Source organism: Phyllostomus hastatus, unplaced genomic scaffold, assembly GCF_019186645.2.
Source record: "Phyllostomus hastatus isolate PE091 unplaced genomic scaffold, TTU_PhHast_1.1 phas_contig_38, whole genome shotgun sequence".
Classification (NCBI taxonomy): Eukaryota; Metazoa; Chordata; class Mammalia; order Chiroptera; family Phyllostomidae; genus Phyllostomus; species Phyllostomus hastatus.
In genome coordinates, this window is record NW_025333869.1 from 13,454,919 (window position 1) to 13,476,283 (window position 21,365).

Consider the following 21,365-nt stretch of genomic DNA (forward strand, 5'->3'; position numbering starts at 1 on the left):
TGAAAATGAGTAAGTACCTATCAATAATAACCTTAAAGATAAATGGATTAAATGCTCCAATCAAAAGACACAGAATAGCTGAATGAATAAGAAAACATGGCCCACACCTAGGCTGCCTACAAAAGACCCACCTCAGGACAAAAGATCTACACAGATTAAAAGTGAAGGGCGGGAAACAAATTTTCCAATGAAACAGACAGGAAAAAAAACCCAGGAAAGAAATACTCATATCAGAAAAAATAGACTTCAAATAAAGGGCCATTAAGAGAGACCCAGAAGGTCACTTCATAATACTCAATGGAAGAATCCACCAATAAGACATAAAACATTTTAAATATATATATGCACCCAACATAGGAGCAACCAAACACATAAAGAAAATCCTAGAGGACTTCAAGAAAGATCTTGACAGCAACACAATTATAGTGGGGGATTTTAATGCCCCACTGTCAAAAATGGACAGACCTTCCAAACAAAATATCAACAAAGATATTGTGGCATTGAGCAATGCCCTAGATGAAATGGACTTAATTAATATACATAGAACCTTGCATCCCAAAGAAGCTAAAAACACATTCTTTTCAAATGTACATGGAACATTTTCAACCACAGACCACATGATAGGACACAAAACAAGCCTCAACAAATTCAAGAAAATTGAAATCATACCAAGTATTTTCTCCAACCACAAGGGACTGAAACTAGAAACCAACCTCAAGGAAAATACCCAAAACAATCAAAATCATGGATATTGAATAGCATGCTATTAAACAATGAATAGAATGAAATTAGGGAAGAAATCAAAAAGCTTCTGACACAAACGAAAATGAACTCACAACAACCCAAAACTTATGGGACACAGCAAAGGCAGTCCTGAGAGGAAAGTTCATAGCGATACAGGCCCACCTAAATGAGATAGACACATTTCAAACAAACAACCTAACCCTACATCTACATGAACTCGAGGAACAACAACAAAGACAGCCCAGAGCAAGTAGAAGGAAGGAAATAAGCAAGATCAGAGCAGAATTAAATGACATAGAGACTGAAAGCACAATTCTAAGGATCAATGAATCCAAGAGCTGATTCTCTGAAAAGATAAACAAAATCGACAAGCCTTTCAGAAGTCTCTTCAAGAAAAAAAGAGAAAAGACCCACATAAACACAATAAGAAATGAAAGAGGAGAGACTACAACTGAGAACACAGAAATACAAAGGATTGTAAGAAATTGCTACGAAAAACTGTATGCCAAGAAATTTCAAAACCTAGGTGAAATGGACAAATTTCTAGAAAAATATAATCTTCCAAAACTCAATGAAGAAGCAGAAAGCCTGAACAGACGAATAACAGCAGATGAAATTGAAGCAGTAATCAAAACCTCTTGACACACAAAAACCCTGGACCAGATGGTTTCACTGGAGAATTTTACAAAGCATTTAAGGAAGAGCTAACCCCTATCCTTCACAGACTATTCCAAAAAATCCAAAAGGATGGAAGACTCCCAAACACTTTTTATGAGGCCAGCATCATCCTAATCCCAAAACCAAATAAAAACACAACAAAGAAAGAAAACTTCAGGCCAACATCACTGATGAACATAGATGCTAAAATCCTCAACAAAATATTGGCAAACCACATCCAACAATATATTAAAAAGATCATACACCATGACCAAGTGGGATTCATCCCAGGCATGCAAGGATGGTTCAATATTCACAAATCAGTAAATGTAATACAGCACATAAACAAAAGCAAAGACAAAAATCACATGATCACATCAACAGATGGGGGAAAAGCATTTGATAAGGTACAGCACCCATTTGTGATAAAAACACTCGGCAAAGTGGGAATACAGGGAGCATTCCTCAACACAATAAAGGCCACATATGAGAGACCTTCAGGCAACATCACACTCAGTGAGCAAAAAAATAAAATCTTTTCCACTAAGATCAGGAACAAGACAAGGCTGTCCACTTTCACCACTTCTATTCAACATAGTATTGCAAGTTTTAGCCACAGTGATCAGAAAAGAAAAGGAAATAAAAGGCATCCAAATTGGAAAGGGGGAAACGAAACTGTCATTGTTTGCAGGTGACATGATAGTGTACATAGAAAATCCTATAGACTCCACCAAAAAACTGCTTGACCTAATTCATGAATTTGGCAAAACAGTGGGATACAAAGTCAATATCCAGAAATCAAAAGCATTTCTGTACACCAACAATGAAACAGCAGAAGCAGAAATCAAGAAAAAAGTCCCATTTGACATAGCAAGAAGAAAAATAAAATACCTAGGAATAAACCTAACCAAGGAAGTAAAAGACCTGTACGCAGAAAACTACACAACACTGAAGAAAGAAATCAAGGAAGACACAAACAAATGGAAACATATGCCATATTTATGGATCCGAAGAATTAACATTGTCAAAATGTCCATACTACCCACAAAAACTTACAGATTCAATGCAATACCTATTAAAGTACCAATGGCATATTTCACAGACACAGAACAAACACTTCAAAATTTTATATGGAACCATAAATGACCCCAAATAGCTGCTGCAATTTTGAGAAAGAAGAGCAAAGTAGGAGGGATCACAATATCTGATACCAAACTATTACAAGACCACTGTAATCAAAATAGCCTGGTACTGGCATGAAAACAGACAGATAGATCAATGGAATAGAACAGAGAGCCCAGAAATAAACCCAAGTCTCTACAGTCAATTAATATTTGACAAAGGGGTCACTAACATAAAATAGAGTAAAAATTACCTCTTCACCAAATGGTGTTGGGAGATCTGGATAGCTACATGCAAAAAAATGAAACTTGGGCACCAACTTATACCATACACAAAAATAAATTCAAGGTGGATAAAAGACTTAAATATAAGTTGTGACATCATTAAAGTCCTAGAGGAGAACAAAGGCAGGAAAATATCAGATATTCTACATGGCAATATTTTCACTGACATATCCCCTACAGCAAGGGACATAAAGGAAAGAATAAACAAATGGGACCTCATCAAAATAAAAAGTTTCTGCACGGCTAAAGAAAACAGTATTAAAATAAAAAGAGAACCAACTGTATGGGAAATCATAAATATGGTACCAATGATACTGCACACAAGGGTTTAATCTCCAAAATATACAAAGAGCTCACACAACTCCACTCTAAGAAGACAAGCAACCCAATTAAAAAGTGGGCAAAGGACTTGAACAAACATTTCTCCAAGGAGGACATACAGAGGGTCCAGAGACACATGAAAAGATGCTCAATATTGCTAGGTATCAGAGAGATGCAAATTAAAACCACAATGAGATATCACTTCACACCAATCAGAATGGCCATCACAAACAAAGCAACAAACAAGTGTTGGAGAGGTTGTGGAGAAAAGGGGCCCCTAGTGCACTGTTGGTGAGACTGAACACTGGTACAACCACTATGAAAAACAGTATGGAATTTCTTCAGAAAACTAAAAATGGATCTGCCTTTTGACCCAGCAATTCCACTTTGAGGATTATATCCTAAGAACCCTGAAACACCAATCCAGAAGAACCTATGCACCCCAATGTTCATAGCAGCACAATTTACAATACCAAGTGCTGGAAGCAACATAGGTGCCCATCAGTAAATGAATGACTTAAAAAACTATGGTAATTTACACAATGGAATTCTGTGCAGCAGAAAGAAAGGAGGAGCTCCTACCCTTTGAGACAGCATGAATGGAACTGGAAAGCATTATGCTAAGCGAAATAAGCCAGGCTGTGAAAGACAAATACCATATGATCTCACCTTTCACAGGAACCTAAACAACAAAACAAACAAACAAGCAAAATATAACCAAAGACATTGAAATTGAGAACAGGCTGACAGTGACCAGAGGGGAGAGAAGAGGGAACTACAGGGGAGAAAGGGAAGGGTTTGCAGGAAAAAGTATAAAGGACAGGACAAAAACAAGGCAGGGGTGGAAGCAGGAGAGAGGTGTGGAGGGCGGGGTGTGTGGGCTAGGATTGGGGTAAAAGGCAGAAAACTGTACTTGAACAACAATTAAAATAAAATAAAAGGGAAAAACATATTTAAAAAAAAACACTCCAACATCTGAATCATATGGTGCCAAAAGAAGAGGAAGAGCAAGCAATTTAAAACTTATTTGAAAACTTAATGAAGGAGAACTTACCCAGTCTGGCAAAGGAAACAGACTTCCAGGAAATCCAGGCAGCTCAGAGGCCCAAAGATGCTGGACCCAAGGAAGCACACACCAAGGCACATCATGATTACATTACCCAAGATTAAAGATAAGGAGACAATCTTAAAGGCAGGAAGAAAAAAGACACAGTTACCTACAAAGGAGTTTCCATAAGGTTATCAGCTGAATTCTCAAAAGAAACCCTGCAGGAAAGAAGGGGCTGGAAAGAAGTATTCAAAGTCATGAAAAGCAAGGACCTATATCCAAGATTACTCTATCCAGCAAAGCTATCATTTAGAAAGGAAAGTCAGATAAAGTGCTTCCCAGATAAGGTCAAACAAAAGGACTTCATCATCACTAAGCCCTCATTATATGAAATGTTAAAGGAACTTATCTAAGTAAAAGAAGAAGATCAAAAATACAAACAGTAAAATGACAACAAACTCACAACTATCAAGAATGAACCTAAGAAAACAAAAACGAACTAAGCAAACAGCTAGAATAGGAACAGAATCACAGAAATGGAGATCACATGGAGGGTTATAAGCAGGGAACAGGAGCGGGGAATTAGGGAAAAGGTCCAGGGAATAAGTAGCATAAATGGTAGGTAGAAAATAGACAGGGGGATGGGATAGTATAGTATAGTATAGCATAGTATAGTATAGTATATAATAGTATAGTGAATGTAGAAGTCACAGAACTTACTTGATGGGATAGTATAGTATAGTATAGTATAGTATATAATAGTATAGTGAATGTAGAAGTCACAGAACTTACTTGTACGACCCATAGACATGAACTAAGGAGGGGTGGGGGGAATAAGAGTGGAAAGGTGGTGGAGGGGAATAAAGTGGGGGGAAATGGGATAACTGTAATAGCATAATCAAAAAAATATGTATTTAAAAACAACCGTAACTGAAAAATTACATTTGACTAAATTGTGCATATAACTTAATATTTATTTTATAAATCAAATTTACAAGTTATTAAAACTAAATTTGTTAACCTCGAAGAATGAATTTTTAAGTTAATAACAGTATTATTTAAAGGACTGAAAAGAATGTCTTCAATTATGTTAGGCAACAGAATAACAGCCTCCTCAAAGATGTCCAAATTTTAATTCCTAGAACCTGTGAATATATTACGTTACATGACAGAGAGGAATTAAGATTATAGGTGGAGTTAAGATTGCTAATCAGCTGACCTCAAAATAAGGATAGTATTCTCGATTATCCAGATGGGCCCAATGTAATCACAAGGGCCCTTAAGTGGAAGAGGGAGACAGAAGGTCACAGAGACATGGTATGAGACTCAACCTGCCATTGCCCTCTCTGAAGATGGAAGGGCACTATAAGTCAAGCATGAGGGAAGCCTCTAGAAGCTAGAAAGGGCAAGGAAACAGATTGTCTTCTAAAGCACCCAAAAGTAACGCAACCTTGCCTACATTGTTTTTAGCCCACTGAAACCCAGACCCATTTTGAACTGAGCTCTAAAAGTCAGATAATGTTTGCATTATGTTAAGCTAAGTTTGTGGTAATTTGTCACAAGAGAAAACTAAGACACCAATAGATTTATAAATGTATTTTTCAATAACATCTAAATATGACTACAAAAACTATAACAAAAATCAGAATGCCTAGCATCCTTAATGAGATTCTTTAAAAACAAATAATGATGTATACTTTATCTACAGAAATTTACAAAAAAGGTGGTAATATGTGCTCTATTTTTTCAAGTAAATAGTAATACTTTCCCCATTGAAGTAATTTTGAATCAAATGTCTCTTAAGTCTTTAGGATTGAGCTGATCCCAGATTCTTATAAATCTCTCTACTGCAAGATGCTGTGTACCTTCCTGATTGATAATAATTATAAACTGACCATTGCGATAACCTAATTCACATTTCCTAAAAATCAGAGTAGATTACACCAAATTTTGACTTTAGCCAGTGTTTGAAAAATGAAGCTTTTAGATCTCTGGACCCTTCTAGACCCAACTTTCTAGATTAATCACATAAACATCTGTAGCAGATCCTATAAAAATCTAGAAGCATTTATTACATCTAGAAGCAGTTTTCATAATTTTCATGAAAACTTTTTGTCATTGATTTTGGTAATAAAACAGATACACCTGCAGGTTTGGGAATGTTGACACTGTATCTATTTTATTAAGATGTCAAAGAACACCGCCATAAATAGTCCTGCAAATTGGCAGGTACAATAGGGAGTGGGGGCAGTGATGCATGAAGAGTCATAAACTGCAAGGTGAGGAAGGCATACACACAAGAGACAGCTGAACATGGGGAATTAGAACCCAAGTAATGTGAAAAGAGCATCGTGTGCAGGTTGGCCTAGCACAGCGATTTTTCGTTTTACCTCATGGCTCACATAAACGAATTACTAAAATTTTGTGGCACACCAAAAAATATATTTTTTGCTGATCTGCCAAAAAATAGGTATAATTTTGATTCATTCACACTGGACAGTTATTGTGTTGCTGTTGTCGTTTTTTAATTTGACAATCTAAGGGAAAGGGTCTCAGTGCCCCTGACTAAATAGTCCGGTATTGCATGTTTTAAAAATTCTTATGGCACAAAAGTCGAAAATTGCTGGCTCTGTATATCTGTGCTTGAGCACACCAGAGCTAATTAGATTATACTCATGTTGGAGAGCAGAGAGGGAGGATCCTAGGCATAGGGCTGGCTATGGATATGAGAATGTAAACAGAACACATGTGGGGGATGGACTGGTGTGAGAAGTCAGAGCCCACACAAAGCAGGAAGGCTATCCACATGCAGGGCAGTGGGCTACTGTAGGTGTTTTAGAGCCTAAAAGTGAGAAAGGCATCAATGGGAAAGAGTGAGTGGTAGCAAAGGAGGGCAGTTAGTTACATGATCAAATAAGTAAATATTTTAAGAATAACAGAAGCCAGATTTACCACCATCAGAGATGGGAGATAACAAATACAGACTAGAATGAATCCTATAGGGATGAATTAGAATTGGAGGTATTAGTGTGAACACATAGTTTTCAATATATATAGATAACACAGAAATAACTATAACACACATATTCTCTACCTCTGGCTGCTGAAGATGCCTGGGAGCAGCAACTTTTCAATAGCCTTGAGCATACTAACCCCCCCCCCCCCAACTTGGCTTCTAAACAGCATTTTCCATTAAAAAGAATCAGGGCTCTTGGATAAATGGCTGAATACAGGTCTACAGCAGAAAAAGTATTAAATGAAACCGTAACATCTTGTACAAGAAAGCAAAGGAATGCTCAAAGAATGATAAATATAGAAGAAAAAGACATAGAAGTCAGCTGGAAGAAGCACTCACTGGCCAGGAGACTAAAGAGGCTAAAAATTTGGGATATTTTTGCTACAGATGTTATTAATCAACTAGAGAAACTTGAATAGCTTCTGAGGATTAGATGGTAGTAACGTATCAATGTTAATTTCATGATGTGAATGGTTTACTATAGTTCCATAGGAGAGTGGTGTTCTTTCTAAGAAATATATATTAAAGTATCTCAAAAGTGATAAGACATCAGGCAGGGAACTCTCAGACGGCTCAAGGAAAGAGTCATTTGCACTTTTTATGCTTTTTAATATGTATAACTAACTACACTGGTGTGTGCATCACTTTGTGGAGATCAATACCATGTATCCCAATCTTCTCCCCATTATTTCATTAATATGAATAAATGGAAAAAATAACAGTCTCCATAGTGACCTCTGTAAAAATGATCATAAGAAGGCTATTATTAACAGTGAAAGAAAGGACAAACATGTATAAGGTTAAAAGTTCAGTCATGAAAATAGCCTTATGGACTACAGGACAAAATCTGAGACTTTGTTCTAAACAAAAACAATAGATTTTAAAGATAAATACAAGGAATTTAATATTGATGCCAAATCTAGGGTAAAACCCAAGGGAGGGGTAACAAAAACATCAGAAAATAATAATTTTACAAAAGTAAATAAAAAACTTCATAGATAATTCACATCACTGGCACATTACTATCCAGACTTCTAAATTCACTTCAAAATATCAACAGGTTCTATCTTTGTATAGGAAGAAAGATAAATAACACATAGTAGTGTTCTTACCTTCAGAAGTACTTCACTGCATGTAGGGAGACCAATAAAAAGTAGTACACTACAAGACAAAATAAAGTGCTAAAACTAGGAGAAAGCAATATGGTTAGAAGCAGAAAGGAAGGAGTGGTTAATTCTAACTTAAAGGAATTGTTTACTTAATACCTACCTACATACACTGAGGCAGTATGGGGGGGGGCAGGGAATAAAAATGAAAAGAGGCAGCCTTCACTTATCTCAGAAGAAGAAAAGTAGAAAACCAGAGTGTGTCTAAGAAGTGTTACAGACTTTCATCATCAAACAGTTAACTTTTAGGGGGAGGGGAGAGAGGAGAAATCTGAATATAGCTTTGGAGGATGAATAAACTTGGTAGGCAGAGGAATCATGGGAAGAAGGCATGCCGGACTAAAGAACACCATAGGTAAAGGCACTGAATGGGAGCATTTAGAAAAATGTAAATAATGCCAAATGGTCTTTGCACAGAGATGCAAGTAAGAGACACAGTATATTAAAAGGCCTCTGCATGGATATAGATTTAAAGAACCATTACCATAATCTCACCAGAGTTTACTGAAAACAGTCTGACAGTGGTATGAAAGGCTGTTAAATGGGGTGAAAAACAAGAAGAATGGAGACAAACTGCCACCACCTCCAAGACAATATTTGTAAATATACTTTAAAGAAATTAAAACATCCCCAGTAATCCTCTTAAAGTAAAATAGCCCAGGTTACATTAACTTACAGTATGACCATGATACAAATAATTTTAAAAATAACTGGGATTTTCTTAAAACCTCAAAATAAAATTAAAAGAGGCAAATACAAGCCAGATTTGATATTCTTCTGCTATGTTATGGACTACAGAATATTCTAAAATTCAGTACAAATAACCTAGGAAATTCATATTCCCACATAAACAATTGCTGAGAATATTATTACATTCAGTATACACTTAAGTCTCAATAAAGTCAAGTAATAACAGTCACCAAGGCAGAAACTCAAATCTAGATGTTCATTCCCTTACTAAAACTTAAGAAATGTGTAATAAAAATGTGTTAACATTATAACAAATGAAGGTATAACAAAAATAAATTCAAGGTGGATAAAAGACTCAAATATAAGTCATGACATCATAAAAGTCCTAAAGGAAAACATCGACAAGAAAATCTCGGACATTCCATGCAGAAGTATCTTTACTGATATGTCCCCTAAAGCAAGGGACATAAAGGAAAGAATAAACAAATGGGACCTCATCAAATTAAAAAACTTCTGCATGACTAAAGAAAACAGCAGCAAAATGAAAAGAGAACCAACTATATGTGAAAACATATTTGCCAATGATACCTTGGACAAGGGTTTGATCTCCAAAATATATAAAGAACTTGAAACAGTGTGCAGCCAAGAGGGTGGCCCAAATAGGGATTTGGAGTGGGGTCCAGAACTCAAGGTGTACAGGAAATATTAGAAAGATATAAGGGATGTCCTCACCCCTTCCCTCCACAAGTGTGAGTTGGGGGAAGGGACACATGGAACAGGAACATGCAGGGCTATTTTGTACAGCAACAACCTTGCAGCTAACTTCTGGCATGGTCCTTTAACATATCTATAACCTTTAACTGGTTGCATAGATATGTTAAATAGCTATGGCCACACTCTGAGCCAGGGGGATGGAAGTGACTTCCCCCTAAGATGAAACTGGCAAGGGGCAGGACCCCTGGTTACAGCACCTGCGTGAGAGCTTGGACAAGATTAGCTCCATGACATGGGGACACACCTGCCCAGACTCACAATGGCAGCCCAGTAAACTTGGAATAATACAGGAATGCTGGCAGGTGTAACTGATTGTAGGAGTTGGAAATAGGGGTACAGAGGAAGATTGGTGTAAGAATTTAAACCCAGACATGGCAGCTATTGAGAGAAGAACCATACAGTGTTGCCAGAGAGGGGACCCCCACAGCCTTGGTGACAGAGAACCACAAGGTTTTGGCCAGAGTGGGGACCCCCACAGCTTTGGTAGAAGAGGACCACGTGGCTTTGGGGTGCTCCCTTTGGTCACGTGACCTAGGAAGCAGGAGAGACTTTGCCTGGAAGAAGGGTACAAAGACCCTTGTTGATGGGCCATGAGAAGGTGCCACATGGCTTTGGATTAGCTGGAGATCCTGAACAGAGACACAGCTGATGGTGCTGGCAGCCTGAATTACGGATGTCTACTTCTTTTCCTGAGATATGGTACCCCAGTTTAGGGCAGAGGAAGAAGGAAGCACTGTGTGCATCTGTGGGTATCCTAAAGGACTTTAATATTTTAATGAAGACATTAGGTCACTTCTTTAAGTCTGTATAGCTTTAAATAAACATTTCTTTTCCTTTTCACAAATCTCTGGCATTGAGAGACATCTTTCCTCTGGCAGCAGACAAGTGAACGTAGTAGGGGGTCCTTTCGGTAATAGTATATCATACTCCCACTTGGCCCCTGTTCTGTTACAAACTCACAAGACTCCACTCCAGGAAAACAAACAACCCAATTAAAAAATGGGCAAAGGACTTGGACAGACACTTTTCCAAGGAGGACATACAGAGGGCCCAGAGACATGTGAAAAGATGCTCAGCATTACTAGCCATCAGAGAGATGCAATTTAAAACCACAATGAGATACCACTTCACACCAGTCAGAATGGCCATCATAAACAAATCAACAAACAAGAGTTGGAGAGGTTGTGGAGAACAGGGGACCCTAGTGCACTGTTGGTGAGACTGAACACTGGTGCAGGCACTGCGGAAAACACTATGGGATTTCCTCAGAAAACTGAAAATGGATCTGCCTTTGACCCAGCAATTAATTCCGCTGCTGGGATTGCATCCTAAGAACCCTGAAACAACAATCCAAAGAACCCATACACCCCAACGTTCACAGCAGCACAATTTAAAATAGGCAAGTACTGGAAGCAACCTAAGTGCCTATCAGCAAATGAATGGATCAAAAAACTATGGTATATTTACACAATAGAATACTACACAGCAGAGAGAAAGGAGTGCCTATCCTTTGCAACAACATGGATGGAATTAGAGAGCATTATGCTAAGTGAAATAAGCTAGGAGGTGAGGGATAAATACCATATGATCTCACCTTTAAGTGCAACCTAATCAACAAAAGAAAAAGGCAAACAAAATATAACCAGAGACATTGAAATTAAGAACAATCTGAGAGTAACCAGAGGGGAGATGGGAGGGGATAATGAAGGGAAGGGTTTTCAGAAACGACTATAAAGGACACATGGACAAAACCAAGGGTGGGGGTGAAAGCAAGGAAGGGAGGTGGATTTGGCTACAGTAGGGGGGAGTGGCGGGGGGGAATGCAGACAACAATAATTGAACAACCATAAAACAATTTAAAAAAAAATAACTGAAATCTCTAAACAGTTGGAAACTAAAAAAAAAAAAGAAATGAAGGTATAGTTACTTATTGGTGTGTCAAAAATAGTCAAGCAAAAGTTGGAATCTAAATTTTAAAGTGAAAAAGATTCTATTTAAATGATAAGAAGGTTAAACTTACCTACTATGTGAAGATAAGTCAAGGCTAATAAAACAGAAAAAGAAAACTAGACACTTTCAGGGATTATCTGGTTCAACTACTTCTTTAGGCTTCCTATAAATATCCTACCAAAAATAAAATGACTCCATGTGATGATTCCTATATATTTTAGTGTTAGGAAATTAGAATAATGATAACATTGTAATAGTTCCAAGTCCTCTTCAATGAGAGCTCTCCTATTGGTTACAACACTGCAGCAAAGAGGGTTCTGAGTATGGCTCACTGAGTTTACAAGAGGAAAAACTGTTTTTGCCTAAAATTCTGCAAGTATTGTACAATATGATTCTGATAATTCCTACTAGAAGAAATTGTTATATTTCACCTTCTAAAAAGTTAAATATCAAAGATATTAAAAGTTTATTGAGTTTAAAAAATGCTCACTTATCCTGAGTAGATAGATACATGGCTAAAAATCAAGACTACCAGACAGAATATAATAGTTAGTAAAGTCATTCCCAATCTACCAGTATCTATTTACTTTGAAATGCATCCAAATCTGAAACAGGAGTTAGTAACTGGTCCATAGCTACTTCAAAGTATTATTATAAAAATATTAAAGATGATGAATAAAAAAAGATATTGCCATGTAATGAACAAAGAAAAGTTCAAATCAGTACCTGTGTCAGAGTTCTCAAGACCACCCCCAGGTTAGGTGATTCACAAAGAAGAATCACAGGATTCAGAGTAGAGTCATATTCAAAGCTAAGGTTTGTTCTAGCAAAAGGACACAAAACAAAATAAGCAAAGAAAAAGATACATGGGGTGAAACTGAAGAAAATCAGGTATAAAGCTTCCAAGAGTCTTCTCCCAGTGAAATCCACATAGGTGGTGCTTAAGTCCTCAAATAAGCAGGGACAAGACATGAAAAGTGTTATCTATTATAGATGTTCCTAAGAAATTTGGTGATTTTAATTGGTGCTAGTTACATCAGCACTTCTACTTAGCACATACCAAAACTCCAGAATCTCAGCAGGAAAGCATGTGCTCAGCATCAGCCACATTGTTAGACACTTCAGGCACAGAGAGACACTCTGATCACTCAGGTAAAGTTTTATAACACTGTAGAACAGGGATGTCAAACTCACTTTCACCAGGAGCCACATCAGCTTCACAGTTTCCTTCAAAGGGCCCAATGTAATTTTAGGACTGCATAAATGTAACTATTCCTTAAGTAAGGGAAAGGAGCTCAGCACTGCATCTGGTTAGAAACAAGGTACCAGGCTGGATAAAACAAGGTGGAGGGCCAGATTCGGCCCACGGGCCTTATGTTTGTCACCTGTGCTATAAAGCAACTGTTTACCAGAAAGAGCCGGCCTTTCTAAGAACAGGCAATCTCAGGACTGCTAAGTTAAGTCTATTCTTCTCCCCAAGTATATTATGGAGGAATATTAATGAGAGTAAACCATTATGTTTCATACCAACTTTAGATGGATTAAAGGCTTAAATGTAAAAAAAAGTTAATGCAACTAGAATAAAATAATAATAAATAGCTAACATTTACTGAGCTCTATATCCCTGACATTACATATTTTATCTTTATGATCTTCTTTAATGTTCATAGCAACCCCATGAGTTATTCAGAAAAGATACTCAAAACACTCAAAACCAGTATCACATGGCTGCTACATCATTTCAGTGTGTAATTTCTAATATCAGCCCTGGAGATACCAGTAGGTACTATTATAGTAGTACCCATGATAATTATCTCCATTTTAATTTTTAGAAAAGAAACAAACATACAGAATTCAAGATATACAGCTAGTACATGACAGAGATGGAATTTTTTAATTTAGCTTGCTCCAGAACCCTGACTCTTAATCACTGAGCTATATTGCCTCTCAATATTTTAAAAAAAGAAAATGCCTGTATAGCCCTAGGATGAGAAAGGATGTCTTACACACAAACACACAAAACCCATAAATAAAAACATAGTTTAATCACATTAAAATGTAAAACTATGTATGGTAAAAGGCATAATAAACAAAGTTAGAAACCACTGGCTGAGAGAAGATTATTTATGACACTCTTAATAAGTATTCAATTTAGGCAAAAGAAACTTTTCCTTACCAATAAAAATAAAGGCAAAACCAAAAACAAAACAAAATTTAGCAAAGTAAGTAATTCACATAAAAGGAAACCAAACAGCCAGTAAAAACATGAAAAATGATAACAATAGTAACAGATATGTAAACTAAAATGACACACTCACAAGACTGGCTACAATTTGTAAAAATCAGATATTGGCAATTAGGATAAAGATGATAAGCAACAAAAATGTTCATTCACTTCTGGGAAGCATAAACTGGTAGAATTAGTTTAGGGAGATACTTGACTACATCTGGTAAAGCTGAAGATCCATATATCCTCTGATCCATTAATGGTATTCCTAGCTTTATATCCTAGAGAAACCCTGACATGTACATCAAAGACACATGAATAAGACTGTTCACTGCTTCAATGTCTTGATGTTTTTTAATATTACTGAGGAATAACTCAAATGTACATTAGCTGGGGAACAGAGAAATACTGCTATATTTAAATAATATTATATAGCATATTATACATATTATCCAGCAGTAAAAATGAACAAGCTACACCTATAATATACATATACATGTAACACAAACAAAATTGAATTAAAAACATTGCAGAACATTATGCATCACTTAAGTTAGTTGTAAAACACACATACAAAGCAGTATTATGCATTGTTCACAGATAAGTGTATTAAAAGTTAAAAAAACTAAATATGGCCTATATAACATGGCTTAGAATTCACTGTTTTAAAGACAAACACATTAAAAGAAGCCCACTGTTACATTTATTACTATAATGCTATTGAACACACTATCTACTATGTACTAAAGCCTTCTCTTTATGTGACATCAATGCACATATTTGAGGGGGAAAGGCTGAAAAAGGTCAATGTTCTAACTTCATGTCAAAAGTTTGGAAAAGAAAAGGCAAAATCAAACTAAAAGAAAGTAGAAAGGAAATAAAGATATGAGCCAAAATCAATAAGATAAAAAAATAGTAAACATACACAAAAATCAAAACCCAAATTTGGTTCTTTGATATGAAGAAAAAATAAGGATCACCAATTACCAATATCAGCAATGAAAAAGTGGACATCACTACTATAAAGATGTTAATAAGATAATTCTGAACAACTTTCAGCAACAACTGACAACTCACATGAAACTGACAAATTCTCAAAAGCCAACACAAAAAGAAATATACATGTATATTTTAACAGGCCAAAATCTATCTTAAAAATAAAATCTGTTATTAAAAACCTTCTCACAAAGTAAACTTCAAAGTCAAAAGGTTTCATTAGCAAATTCCTTTATACCTTCAAGGAAGAAGTAACATCAAGGGCACATAAACTCTTGCACAGGACAAAAAACAGGAAAACACTTCTCAACTCACTTATGAAGTCAGAATAACACTGACACCAAAATGTGACAAAAAAAAAAAAGAGAGAGAGAGAGAAAGGGAGCAGGAGTGCAAAATCTTGTTCATGATCATAAATGCAAAAATCCTAAATAAAGTATTAGGAACCAATTCTAACAACATTTAAAAGGATAATACATCACAATCAAGTGAATTCATTCCAGGAATGAAAAAGTAGATTAATATTTGAAAATCAAGAAATGCAATCTACCACACTAACAGCAAATATATAACAGAATAATAATAATCTGAATAATGTCAATAGTAGAGAAAGCATGTGGTAATAATTAACATTCATTCACAACAAAAATTCAGTAAATGAAATAAAAGGAAACTTTCTTATCTGATAAAAGATGTCTATTGATCACCCCCCAACATACATGCACATATATATAAACTTAAATGGTAAACTATTAACTTTCCTGAAATTCTATCATCATTTCGATTCAACATTATATTAGAGGTCCTAACAAATGTAGTAAAGGGGAGGGGATGGTAATGGAGACTTTGCAAGTGGTATGATTGTACAGTACATGTAGAATTCACATCCACAGGCAAATTATTAGAATAATAGGTGAATTTACCAAGGTCACTGGAAAAACAGGTCAAAATACAAAAATCAAGTATATTTGCACACACAACACAAACTTAAAAAACAAAAATGTAAAGTACATTTAAATACTTTAAATATTTGAAGTATTTATAACAACAAAATCAAATACCTAAAATAGAGCAAATATGTATAAAATTTTACAGACAAGTACAAAACATTAGCAAAAAATATTTCTAAAGTCCCAAATAAATAGAACAAGTATTGACATACATCATGAATTGGAAGACTTGCTATAGTAAGTATGTCAATTTTTCCCAAATTCATCAAAAATTTCAATGTAATCCCATCCAAAATTCCTGCAGGTTTCTTGCAGAAATTGACAGTTTCATTTTAATATTTACATAGATTGAAAAAGATGAGTTAAGCAAATCTTGGAAAAAAACAAAGATGGAAGACTTACACTACCAGATGTTGATAGTTATTTTAAAGCTACAGTAAATAAAACAGTGTAGCAATGACATAAGGATAAGCAAAGAGACCAATGAACCAAAAGAGTCAAAAAATATATGACAAAAATAACCTTAGAGTAGAGAGAAGGAAAGATGAATTTTCAAAAAAATAATTAATCTTGACCTCTACCTCACACCATGCACAGGAGTAACTTCCAGATGGCTTTGTAGCTCTAAATGTTAAAGTTTAGAAAACAAATATTTTAGAAGAAAACACTATCACAGTATATCTTACATTTTTCAACTTCTGCCATCAATCCTCCATTATTTTTCAGACTGCCTCCCTTTTAGACCAGAAGACCTAAAATCTTAAAAACTAGTAATGGTCAATCCAGGTGCATTATGAACTGTCAAAAGCTATTCTGTCATTAAGTTACAGGAACTGTGAACTGAATGTGGAGAACCTTCTGAGAAATGTCAAGTACTAAGTGGATTATTGTTGCCATCTGCTGGACACAATGTTCATTTCTACTTCAATCATGGTTGCTTTAAAGAATCCTAGTAATAAGCACATAAGACCCTAAAATGTAATATTTTCTTAACTTCTTTTATCTAATAGGATAGAGTATTAATTCATCTATTAGATGAATTAAATCTGTAATCTCTTTATGTTTGTGCAACTTAATGAAACTTTGTTAACAATGGTTATTTTTTCCAAGTTACAGGTTTATGAGTATAAAAAAATTGCATTGCCTGAAATCCACTTGGAATTTAATACACCCACAAAGCCTGCCAATTTTCCATACACCTACTGAAAAATCATATTTTATATAATAAATAAGTAGAAGAGTCACTTTAAACACACCAAGTACACTTTAAACATATGGTATATCATACACATTACTTGCAACATTTCTTAAAATACACATGTATAAATAAATATGCATGGCAGGTCGTCTAGTACTCACCCATATTTGGTTTCCTTGCCTTCCAAGCACGTGGGAAAATTGGTTATTACAAAAGAAGTACAAAACATTAGTTTGGGTCACAAGCTGTGGGGTGAAAGTTCCATGTGCCATCTGTAGGCCAAAGCTAGTAATTGCATGTTTGAGACTCAGGCACTCTTCCTCTACCACCCCAGTAGTGACAAGACAGGGCCTCAGAAGAAGATGGTAAAGTCTCAAGGTAAAACAGCTTAGAGCACTTAAGAGGCTGCTCTAGAGTTGTTCATACCTACAATAAACTTTGTAAGAATAAATAATGTTTTATTGTGTTAAGCCCCTGGGAGTTGGCACAATGTTACCGAGCCTAGCCTAAGCCAGGGTTACTCAAATGTAGCACTACTGACATCTTGAGCTGGATACTTCCTTGCTATTTGTGCTGTCCTGTGCATTACAGGACATTAGGCAACATTCCTGGCGTTTGCCCTTTATTTACCAATAGCACCCCTCAATGTGACAGACAACCAAAAATGTCTCTTGACATTGCCCTTCTCTCCACTTTGAGAACCATTAGCCTACCTTAACCTGAAGAATACAAATGTCTCTATGTATATATGTACGTATTACAAATGTGTGTATAAGAGTACACTTATTTAACCACGCCATGTGACACAAATATATGCTTTATTGTGTATTAAGACCAGATGTTTTGTAGGCCCTTAATGGATACAAATTTCCATTCTCAAACTAGGAGAGTAGTTCACTAACTTAAAAATAATTCAATCAATATCACAAGTCTCTCTAGCAGGAGTGTGCAACCTGCAGCCTGCAGACTGCATCCTGCTCAGGACAGCTATGAAAGCAGATTAAGACAAATTTGTAAATTTACTTAAAACATTATGAGAACTTTTTCATGTGACATGTGATTACATGTCACAATGTATTTAATGTGTGGCCCAAGAGAATACTTCTTCCAGAGTGGCCCAGAGATGCCAAAAGGTATCACACCCTTGCTACAGTAAGGCAAACAAATCATCCCAAAAGAGTATAGAATTCCATACATACTATGCTGTTCATTTCGGAGGACTCATAGCTCCCAACTGGGTGGACATTTCCAATGGGCTCCAAGCCCTCTTCATCCCACATATACGTTCCATCAGAGCTATCAGATGGAGAGAGTTCAAATGAAGAACCAACTCTGTAGTCTGTATCTGGTGAAATCAAGTTATTCCCAGAATTATGTTTCGTACATTCACTCCTTTCTTCAATTGGTTTTTTAAAAAGAGAAAGAGAAACAGTTATTAATTCACAAAATATAATTATTTCTCAGGTTCCAAAAATACAAATTGTTTTTACAAATATTATAAAATGATAATTTGATATATTATAGCAAAAAATTTAGCAAAGCATTCATACCCGTAGCATTTTCTAACTTCTAAACCATAAATAAATCCAAAGGTGAAATCTTGAAAATAACCTACTGAAATGTTTCTCAATAGATACAAAGAAAATTCACTGGGTCATCTTTCCCTTCTACAACATTTCTAGAAATGTAAGTAAAGCCTAATATTCCTTTAATATTTCCTACGATACTTACATTTAAGTACTAGCCAGGAAACTCCTCCCTCTGTATATTATATCTTTTTAACCTCATAGATACCTCCTTATAAGGAAAAACGTTATTCTGGCAAACACTCCTAACTAGAACACTCTCTCACAGTCAAGGGTTATACACATCTCCAGGTATGGCCCAGTGCCTTGACCAGGCCACATGCCTTTATCCAATCCCTTCAGTTTGTTCTTCTTTCAGGCTATATGAGCATAAGGATAAATTTTCTCTGGCACTCAGTGCTAAGAAAACCAAGAATAAGAGGAAATGTTTAACATATGCTATCTCACTTTCCTTAACTAAAAAAATAAAGCTCCTCTGAAAGTATTACCTATAAAGACTGCTCTAGCAAGAAATCTAAGTCTCCTGTTAAAAAATTAAAATTTCCTAGGATAAGAAAATTCATTAGATTAGACATAACTGCTTACTTATCCTTTGGTATAGTTTTACCCCTAAAAAATAGCAATGATCTATTACCCTAAGAAAAGAGGTGGTTTAAAATGGCATGCCAGACTTCTGATCAAGATGGAGGCATAAACATGCCTCACCTCCATAAACAACTACAGCAAGAAATATAGCTACACTACAAAACAAATATCACCAAGAAGTGTCATAAAATTGAGCTGTGTGGAAGTCAGACAACTAAGGATTTAAAGAAGCCACATTCATCTAGACGGGTAGGAGAGGCAGAGACGTGGAGAGGTACAGAGAGGTGTGGAAATGTGCTGCAGAGACGGGAACAGGCAGTCTCACATCCACGTGTTGTGGATAAAATATAGGAGGAATACTTTAGGAGAGAGGGATTCCAGGCCCAGAACAGACCACTCAGCCCAGGATCTCAGCACCAGGAAGATTAATCCCCATAACTTCTGGCTGTAAAAACCAGTGGGGGTTGATGCAGCAGAAGAAACTGTGCCCTCTTAAAGGGCCCAAAACAGACCTAGGACTCATGCAGACCCAAGTCCTCTCAGATTCAGCACCAGGGCAAGAGCTGGAGGGGTACCAGTGACATATGGGAAGAAAGTGAAGTGCAAGTGGGAAGACAACTTCCTCCCAGACAAAACTCCAGAGGCCAGGTAGTGGTACTGTCCCTTCTGCAAGACCTCCCAAACACGGAGCAAGAGTGGAGGCATGGGTTGCCCTGCCCTCATGATTACCTAAGTCTCTGCTCCATACAACTTAACAGGTGTGCTAAGAAGGGGAATCAAATCATCAGCTCTACCTAATACACAGAAACAAACACAAGGAAGCTGCCAAAATGAGGAGACAAAGAAATATGACCCAAATGAAAGAGCAAAACAAAACTCCAGAAAAAAAAACTAAATGAAATGGAGATAAGCAACCTATCAGATGCACAGTTCAAAACTCTGGTTATCAGGATGCTCCAGGACCTCACTGGGTACATCAACACCATAAAAAAGACTCAGGCAAAAACAAAGGCTGCATTAAGTGAAATAAAGCAAAATCTACAGGAAACCAACAGTGAAGGGGATGAACCTGAGAATCAAACCAATGATTTGGAACATAAAGAAGAAAAAAGCATTCAATCAGAAGAGAAGGAAAAATAGTTTTTAAAAAACCAGAACAGGGTTAGGAACCTCTGGGACATCTTTAAATGCACCAACATCCAAATCATATGGGGTGCCTGAAGGAAAAGAGGAAGAGCAAGAAATTGAAAACTTATTTAAAAGAATAATGGCCCTGGCTGGTGTAGCTCAGTGGATTGAGCGCGGGCTGTGAACCAAAGCATCGCAGGTTCGATTCCCAGTCAGGGCACGTGCCTGGGTTTTGGGCCAGGTCCCCAGTGGGGGCCACAGGAGAGGCAACCACACATTTATGTCTCTCTCTCTCTTTCTCCTTCCCTTCCCATCTCTAAAAATAAATAAATAAAATATTTTATAAAAAGAAAATAAAAATAAAGAATAATGAAAGAAAACTTCCCTAATTTGGTAAAGGAAATAGACATACAAGTCCAGGGAGCACAGAGTCCCAAACAAGATGGATGGAGAAAGGACCACACCAAGACACATCATAATTAAAATGCCATAATTTAAAGATAAAGAGATAATCTTAAAAGATGCAAGAAAGAAGCAGAGAGTTACCTACAAGGGAGTTCCCATAAGACTGTGAGCTAATTTCTCAAAAGAAACTTTGCAGGCTAGAAGAGACTGGCAAGAAGTATTCAAAGTGATGAAAAGCAAGGACCTAAAACCTAGAATACTCTGTCTAGCAATGCTATCACCTAGAATTGAAGGACACATAAAGTGTTTCCCATACAAAGTAAAACTAAAGGAGTTCATCCTCACCTAGCCATTATTATACGAAATGCTAAAGAGAGTTATATAAGAGAAAGAAGATGGTCAAAATGATGAACATTAAAATAGCATAAAACTCACAACTATCAATAATTAAATCCAAGTAACAAACTAAGCAAACAAGCAGAACAGGAACAGAATCATAGATATGGAGATCCTGTGGA

The 21,365-nt window shown here is 36.3% G+C and overlaps 1 protein-coding gene across 7 annotated transcripts in view; it reads right to left on the reverse strand.

Annotated features, from left to right (window-relative positions):
• Positions 1 to 21,365, reverse strand: part of CCSER2 (coiled-coil serine rich protein 2) — a 222,862-nt gene that overhangs the window by 159,757 nt on the left and 41,740 nt on the right. For 6 of the 7 annotated variants that reach the window (XR_006786035.1, XM_045841927.1, XM_045841931.1 and 3 more), the window contains exon 3: positions 18,343 to 18,539. The exons of the other annotated variant lie outside the window; for it this stretch is intronic. Coding sequence is in view for 5 of the 6 variants with exons in the window: in XM_045841927.1 (XP_045697883.1) it covers positions 18,343 to 18,539 (197 nt within the window). In the remaining variant the exon portion in view is untranslated. The remainder of the gene's footprint in view (positions 1 to 18,342; positions 18,540 to 21,365) is intronic. 7 annotated transcript variants of the gene reach the window in all.